Source organism: Hippocampus comes, unplaced genomic scaffold (genome assembly GCF_001891065.2).
Source record: "Hippocampus comes isolate QL1 unplaced genomic scaffold, H_comes_QL1_v1.1 scaffold362, whole genome shotgun sequence".
Lineage (NCBI taxonomy): Eukaryota > Metazoa > Chordata > Actinopteri > Syngnathiformes > Syngnathidae > Hippocampus > Hippocampus comes.
In genome coordinates, this window is record NW_017804878.1 from 24,830 (window position 1) to 33,096 (window position 8,267).

The 8,267-nt window shown below is 43.1% G+C and overlaps 1 protein-coding gene across 2 annotated transcripts in view; it reads right to left on the reverse strand.

The window, feature by feature from the left end:
• Positions 1-447: 447 nt before the first annotated feature.
• aco1 (aconitase 1, soluble) overlaps positions 448-8,267 on the reverse strand; it is a 43,784-nt gene continuing 35,964 nt past the window's right edge. The window contains exons 1-21 of one of the 2 annotated variants that reach the window (XM_019881627.1): positions 7,731-7,831; positions 6,698-6,831; positions 6,371-6,539; positions 6,158-6,295; positions 6,012-6,081; positions 5,348-5,531; positions 4,969-5,108; positions 4,724-4,895; positions 4,552-4,652; positions 4,366-4,482; positions 4,048-4,207; positions 3,844-3,979; positions 3,287-3,371; positions 2,925-3,081; positions 2,308-2,432; positions 2,130-2,234; positions 1,823-1,965; positions 1,589-1,736; positions 1,273-1,395; positions 1,005-1,190; positions 448-934 (exon numbers count right to left, since the gene is read on the reverse strand). In XM_019881627.1, coding sequence (XP_019737186.1) covers positions 818-934; positions 1,005-1,190; positions 1,273-1,395; positions 1,589-1,736; positions 1,823-1,965; positions 2,130-2,234; positions 2,308-2,432; positions 2,925-3,081; positions 3,287-3,371; positions 3,844-3,979; positions 4,048-4,207; positions 4,366-4,482; positions 4,552-4,652; positions 4,724-4,895; positions 4,969-5,108; positions 5,348-5,531; positions 6,012-6,081; positions 6,158-6,295; positions 6,371-6,539; positions 6,698-6,806 — 2,685 coding nt within the window. In that variant the 5' untranslated portion in view covers positions 6,807-6,831; positions 7,731-7,831 and the 3' untranslated portion in view covers positions 448-817. Of the gene's footprint in view, positions 935-1,004; positions 1,191-1,272; positions 1,396-1,588; positions 1,737-1,822; positions 1,966-2,129; positions 2,235-2,307; positions 2,433-2,924; positions 3,082-3,286; positions 3,372-3,843; positions 3,980-4,047; positions 4,208-4,365; positions 4,483-4,551; positions 4,653-4,723; positions 4,896-4,968; positions 5,109-5,347; positions 5,532-6,011; positions 6,082-6,157; positions 6,296-6,370; positions 6,540-6,697; positions 6,832-7,730; positions 7,832-8,267 lie in introns of those variants that run through there. The other variant, XM_019881620.1, reaches the window with a different exon arrangement.

Sequence of the window (8,267 nt, forward strand, 5' to 3'; positions counted from 1 at the left end):
TTAAACCTGCATTTTTATTTTTATTTATTTTTTACAAACATAACATTTTTTTCTTAAGCTCCCAGCTTCCAGATGTTAGTAAGAAAAAAAGTAATCAATTCATTATTTACACGCTTCAAAATTAGCTTGACAAAACAAGTGGCCTACTTTAAGAAAAATCTAATTTATAATGGCATCATTTAAATATTTTTAAAAGTTCATTCAACAGCTTTGTGTAAAATAAATTTTAAAACACCCCCATAATGATATTGAGACCCCCAAATTAAAAAGACTGCACTTCAGCTTTAATAAAGGTTTATTTTAAATGTTTTTGACCCAATCGGACTGGGTTCAATACATTTTAAGTGAATCATTGAAGTATTTTTATTGTACATGTTCAAACTGTGCAGAATGTTACAGTATCTTACAATACTCTGCTGTATTTTAATGTTTAATGTCAGGGTAGTGGTACTCAGAGAGTCAAGTCTTACAAGTTATGTACAAGTATCCATTTAATGCAAATCCAAAACAGAATCCCCCTTGACACTCTTACATGACTTGCGAAGCTAAGAGACATCAGTTATTGCACACATCTGTATTTTCATATTGTCAGTTGGTAAATATTGCAAAATAATCTAAGGAGTTACTCCGCGATTCTCCCATGGCAAAATATACAGGATGTAGATATGTAAATACATACATATGACAAAAATTAAGGCAAAATAAATGGAGGAAACGGTTGTCCAGCCAATTCTACAAACGATTCACTTAAACTGGAATGGTTTGTTGAATTTTACGTGAAGGGTCTAATCATTAGGATAACCCTGTATCTCAGACGTTAATTCTCAGACATCTTGCGGATCATGTAGTTCAGGATGCCGCCGTGGTGGAAATAGGCCAGTTCCACATCTGTGTCGAACCTCATCCGTACGTTAAATGTATTTCCTGTGTCGAGCTGTAGGGAGAATAAGAGGATAAGGCATTCTATATTCAAAGGCGTCTCTCAAGAGGTATCGCAAGCGTACCGTCACGACAACAATCATCCTAGTGGTGATGTTCTCGGGGATGTCAATGTGGAAGCGCTCCCTTCCGGTCAAGCCCAGGCTCTCAGCGTTGTCGCCTGGTAAATACTCCAGCGGGATTATTCCCATCCCCACCAGATTGCTCCGATGGATCCGCTCATAGCTCTCGGCTAAAACAGCTTTGATGCCCTTCACCGAGAACACAGCGGCTGGGAATCACTGCCTTTGATGGACAAGTGCGGAGCATGAACGAGTCAAGAGTCAGTCTTACCAGTAACAGTGGACCTTTTGCCGCCCAGTCTCTCGAACTGCCGGAGCCATACTCCTTCCCGGCAAGAATCAGCAGAGGGACTCCCGACTGGCCATATTTCTCCGCAGCATCAAAAACGTCCATCTCGACACAACAGGACGGGGAAACTACTTAATTCTGTAGAACCCAACTCCAGGGAATTATGATGTTAAATTGCGATCAGTTTTCATCAGCTCATTCTGAACTGTGAACTATTTATCATCTCGAACAGATAGATTTTGGACAGATGAAGAGTGTCAGCGTGTTTGGATTGACAGCTGGAAACTCGCATGCTTACCACTTCCCCAGTTGGCAGGTAAATGGTTTGAGGTGCCTGCTTGTTGAGGAATTTGTTCAGCAGCCGGATGTTGGCAAACGTACCGCGGGCCATGACCGCGTCGTTGCCTCGACGGGAGCCGTAAGAGTTGAAGTCACGTGGCGTTACACTGTCATCGCGTATTGAAAAAAAAATTATAGCACCTAAAAGTATTCAAGGGACATGGAGACACAACATTCCCTCAAGGTCACTCACCCTCTGCTTGAGAGGTAGCGTGCTGCGGGGCTGCTTCTAGTGATGTTCCCAGCAGGGGAAATGTGGTCTGTCGTGACCGAGTCACCCAAGTTCAGCAGCACGTAGGCGCCGTCTATGGCCCGAGGAGGATTTAACTGCATGGTCTGAATAAAAGACAAGAAATTAGCAAGCCTCATAACTACGCATGTTCACATCTTCAGAGAATGAACACGTTGGCCCTGAGTTCTTCTTTGGAAATTGCAATTGATTACATTTCTGATGCATGCCTGTCAAAAGAACATTATCTCCCCCAGAAAAGGTGATTTACCAAACCATCAAAGAAGGGCGGGGACTTGATGTACGTTGACGTGGCATCCCAAGGATACAATTTCTCGGATGGAGCCACCAGAGAGTTCCAGCGTTCATTCACTTTCTGCAACCGTAATCGACACCATTCTTCAGAAGTCTGCGTTCACAAGCGCCTTCAATACCAAATGGCGCCGTACCTCAATTTTCTCATACACTTCTCTGAACATTGATGGAATGACAAACTTTCTCTCCTCTCGCTGGATCTCCTCCCGTGTGGGCCAGATGTCCCGCAAGAAGACCTCGCGACCATCAGAACTAATGGCTGCAAAAGCAGACAAATGATGCCATTTTTATAAAAATATAGTTGTACCCCTCCCAAACACTTGATACACATTTTAAATTTTGCATAGTACCACTACAAAATATACTAGGGAGGTGCAGGTGTTATCTTTGTTCACTTTGAGTTGCCTCATGGTCCACACTGTCGTATCTGTGACTCTGAATGAGTGTGGGCTTAAGAGGTGGAGCTAAATGTCGAGGACAAATCAAGGACGATCGTGTGGCATGTACATTTTGTCTATATGGTGGCCACAATTGAAAATGTTTTTTACTCAAGTCATGTTGAGGACACTGTCGATTTGTAACATTCCAATAGCTTTCTTTTGTGATTATTCTTGTCATCAGCACAACACAGAATTTGATCCGTGCTAAAAAACAAAAGCTGAGAGGAACTATACATAACGAACAAAATCATAGCCATCCAATCATTTTCCACTGAGCCAAATGATGTGGCACGACTCCCCACTTTGCTCACCAATAGGTTCTGTCTCAAAGTCAATCTTGACAGTCCCAGCGATGGCGTAAGCAATGACAAGTGGCGGCGAGGCAAGGTAGTTGGCTCTGGTATTGGGGTGAACGCGACCTTCAAAGTTTCGATTTCCTGACAGGACACCTGCAGCGACCAAATCGCCCTGAAAAACGAAACCAACCAACCAACCAACCACACCCACACGCATACGCACACGCACACACAACCATGGATGCATTAATGTACTCGATGCTGCTGCTGTTGACAACGTAGCTGAGCAAAAAAATCTATCTACTTGTCTATCGCATGCAGGTGGGGTCTGGAACAAATGCCCACGACGAGTGGGGGTTCACTGTATGTCATAATACCTGGGTGATGGCCTCCACCACTGGCTCTGGGAGGGGTCCACTGTTGCCTATACACGTCATGCAACCATAGCCGACAACCTCAAATCTTAAAAAAAAGAAAAAAAAAAAGACAAGACAGACAGAAGAGCGTCAGTCATACATAGCAAGCTTTTTATTATTAGGCCTAGAGCATTCAGTAGTAATGGGACAAAACCTGTGGGATGATTTTTGAAAAACACCTGGGATGGTCAATATGAGCCCAAAGTGTCTGCTTTGAAACAAAATGGCAGACTTCACATCTCTTTTCAGGCCAGACTTTAGGAGACATTTTTGTGGATTTACCCATGACAGGCCTGCCTGCCGATTTCACGTTAGGAAGTGAAACTGGCTCCAAGGGGCTGAATTGGGGAGGAGGGGGCATTCCCCAGGGCTCTTGCTTGGGGCCCCACATTTGATTAATGTTTTTATTCAAATCGTTGCATCGCATTTAAACTTTTTTGATGGGTCTACTTATTACAAACACACCAACCAAATTCAATTTTGAGCACCTTTGCGTGAATGAATATTTAGCAGCTTACCCTAACTGAGAGAGATAGTCCATAACACCACTCTCCTTCAGGTAATAGGTCACCACTCCACTGCCGGGTGAAAGGCTGGTCTTGATGTAAGGCTTCACACTTAACCCATTCTCGATTGCCTTTTTAGCGAGGAGTCCTGGAAGGAAAAGTTACTTAATCATCCAGACATGAGGGAAATCCAAAAATGAAAATGAAATGACCCACCTGCTCCAAGCATGACGGACGGGTTGCTGGTGTTTGTGCAGCTGGTGATGGCTGCAATCACGACCGAGCCGTGGCTTAACGTGTAGTCTTTTCCATCAAACTGGAAGGGGACCGTCGCACTCTGAGAATCCGGAGCCACGGCAAAGCCTTTGAAACCTTGCTGGATTTCAGGCAACATAAGAGGAAATTTGTATTTATTTGTGAAGTCAAATGGTCGTTACTTCTTGATACAGGGACCATGGTTAAATTTTATTATTTGACTATGCTGGGCCAGACAGTGTGCAAACAAGCCCACAAATCATAAAAAGCCAAGCTCACCTTTGCTCCCAGACAGGCCTCAAAGTCTTTCTTCATGTCTGAAAGAGGAATTTTGTCTTGGGGTCTTTTAGGGCCACTACAGCATGGGACCACGGTACTGAGGTCCAACTCGACAACCTTCGTGAGACACACAAGTTGATGAATTCATTTTCTCTGCCATAATAGATGCATGGTGTCAGAACAAACCTGACTAAAATCTGGATTCTGGGATACGTCGCTGTAATCCCGGAACATGGACACGGCCTTCAGGTACTTTGCAATGTAGGCCAGTTTTTGTGCTTCTCGCCCTAATTTCAAAGAAAATACACAATGAGCATAGGCAGATTTGCTCAGCAGCCTCGACTTGTCAGTCACTTACCAGTCTGCTTGAGGTATTCGATGCTGACATCGTCCACCGGAAAGAAAGCTGCGGTGGCTCCATATTCTGGACACATGTTGGAGATGGTGGCTCTGTCCGCAATGGACAGCTGAGCCACGCTGGGCCCGAAAAACTCCACAAACTTCCCCACGACGCCCACTTGACGGAGGTGCTGAAAAACACCGGTGGCATTCAACACGGTGGGCTATAGTTCACAAAAGCTCCATGGAAATGGAAGTATTTACCTTGGTGACAGTGAGAACAATGTCCGTGGAGGTAATGAACTTGTCCGGACTCCCGTACATCTTGTATCCAACCACCTCAGGTAGGACCATGCTGATTGGCTGCCCCAGCATCACTGCCTCCGCTTCAATGCCTCCCACACCTATGACAAGACAAAGAAAAATTACAAACCTCAAATCAATCACTGCATCGGAGCGAGACACGTGGGTTTCAATTCATCACAAAGCTTCTTGCTCGTGAATGTTGTACAGTGAACCGTCGTCTAAATTCAAACTTGCTTGTATACTCTGAAACCTCATAAAAACAGTCGATTAAAAATGAACCGCGAAGCAGCTAATAAGGCACCTGGACGCACAACACAAGAAGTTGAACGCAACTCACCCCAACCCAGGACGCCAAGGCCATCAATCATCGTGGTATGGGAATCGGTGCCCACCAGGCTGTCAGGGTAGAAAAACCCTTCGTGGTTAAACACCACCCGGGCCAAATACTCCAAGTTGACTTGGTGGACAATTCCCGAACCTGGCGGAATGATGCGCATGTTCCTGAAAGCTTGGGAACCCCACTACAAATAAAATAAAAATAAAAGTCAAGTAATACTCTCGCTCCTTTTTTTTTTTTGGGTTACCATATAAATGCACTGTTTCCCAAACTTTAGTGAGCCAATGCACACATTGAACAATTGAAAGAGCTCATGTCTCACGTTCAAATAAAAATATCACAAAAACTATGATGACTTCATTTGCTCACGAATTTACTGACTCGGCATGATATCTGGGCCTGTTTCGTTAATGACAAAGCAATTCTTCTGTTGAATGGCATCAAGTGAATACACAGTTTGAGTGTATTGTCTGACATTTTCTGCAATGTAGTGGAAGAGCATTTTAATTGTTCTGCCTGTTACTATACATCGCTGGCAGACATTCTGACAACGAAAATAAAAATCCTGATATCTTTCACTGGTTGGGAAGCACTGATATAAAGCAAAGAATTGTCAAAGGGTGACAAAAGTGGTTGTCGTCCAACAGTGAGCGCTTGTTAGCACCTTCAGGAACTGGAATCTCTCTCTGTTGCGTTCAAATTCCAAGTTTTGATTTTTCTGGAGGCTATCAGACCTTAAGAAAAAAAAAATCATGACGATTTGATTAAAGGAACATTTAATAGCTAATAGAACTATCTTGACGCTCTTACTTTTTGTTAAAGTCCACTTGGACGGAATGATCAATGACCAGGTCAGCTGGGCAAACGGGATTGATTTTCTCAGGATCTCCGCCCAGCTTAATCACCGCATCGCGCATGGCAGCGAAATCCACCACAGCAGGTACGCCGCTGTGAATAAAAATGAAACAAACACTAGTCAGTCACAAGTCCAAAGGTTAAAAAAAAAATGTAGCACAAACGTACGTGAAGTCCTGCAAGATGACGCGTGCTGGCATGAATGGGATCTCCACCGTCTGCGTCTGGGTCTGCTTCCAGTTGAGGATATTTTCCACATCTGACTGCTTCACCAGAAAGCCATCGCAGTTCCTGACAGCCGACTCCAAGAGGACACGGATGGAGAATGGCAAACTGTCTAAAAAACACAACAGAACCGTTTGGAATTTCGATGCAATGCTCAGCTTTTTCTTGGAGAACAGGGAGTTAGTTAGTTATATATAAAGTAGTTAGGATCAACTTTTGGGGAATAATGCTTAACAGGGTGAGATTTGACAGCAACCGATGATCTCTTACTGTATCTTGGATCTTCAAGTTTGGAGAGATTATAAAACAGCTGATTTGCAACCTGGGGATCCAGAGGCTCAAGGATACGTTGGAATGGATTATTTGCTGTCCCGGCCATCCTTTCCCAGTAAATTTGTGCCAATCTAAAATACAATGAAAACATATCAGTGCTTTAACTTTGCCTATAAGCAACATTTGACAATAAAGTTGACTTGACTTGTAGTCATTTGCCTTGTCGCAATGCCCTAGCTCTGCCACTCTTGTTCTGTACATGTTTTCAAATGTAGTGAGTTAAAGCGTCTGATTAAAAAAAAAAAAAAAAAAACAAATCTTGAAGTATCGATATCTTGGGAAAATCTACTCAAGTACTGTAACAGAGTATATGTACTTGTAATTTGATTACTTGTAACTAAACGACAGAAAGGACCTCGTAATTTAGCGGGTGTGTGCAAACAAGACCAGCTCACGGCCACGCCTGTTTTTTGACGCAATATGTGACGCCATATTACGGAAACCATTTTGGTATTGCTTTTATTCTTGTCATATCCCATCAATAATAAAAGTGTCATTTAAGTACATTAAAGGTGACTTCAGACAGTTGACGTTTGACATAACATATAAAACGCTTTCATTTCTCTCACTCCCTTTTAATCCCGCAGTACAATAATGTATGTTTTGTCCCCACTTATATAATGTTGACCTTTATGTATACCTAGTCAAAGTCTAAAGTCTGCACCGCGGCCGTCGGTTAGCCTTAGCCGCCTTGTCCAAGTCACATTTTGTATTTTAATAGAATGGCAACAACGGCTTCGTGATGCAACTTTGGGCATAATAAAGTTGCCCCACCCGGGGTAGTGTTAAAAGTTATTTGGACTGCCAAAGTAAATTACATAATACGTGCTGCTGGGGGCAGCCCCGAAGTGGTTTAAGACTCGAACTGCTTCGTCTCGCATTGAAAAGAAAGCACTGAATTAAGAACACAGTTGAATGCTTGCCATGCGTGGCAAATGACGCCAAACAGGTAGTGATGTGTAGGCTGTACCTCGTCACGAAAAGCAGCGTTTGACGTCGCGGTTACCCAAACTGCATACGGAAGTAATCTGTAGCGGAAGTTGTACGGCAACTCCACTTGGACAAACTAAATAATTGCAGATTTTGTTGAAGAGTTGCATTTCGATGCAGACACAAAGTGTCCTGAAAGAAATTAATCCACGAGTTGAATAAATTTTCGCAGAAACAACCAACAGCACATGGCAATAAAAATATTCACGAGCAAAAATGAGAGCAGTGTTCATGTCCGGCACCCCTCACTCATTTTGGGTGAGTTTTCAAATTTGTTGCAGTGTTCCAGATGGGTGGCAAATTAAAAGTACATTTGAAAGCATTTAAGCCCGTATCTCTCTGAACAGCACAGGTTTGCAAGTTTGTTCGCACGTAGCGAATGTTGTTTTTTCTCAGACTGTTTTAATGGTTGCAAACTGTTTTTCTTGTAAGTACATTGTAGTGCATGTAACCGGCATCCAAAAATGTCATTTCTCCATGAAAGTGTCATTTGAAATTTAACAGCCTAGTGAATGTG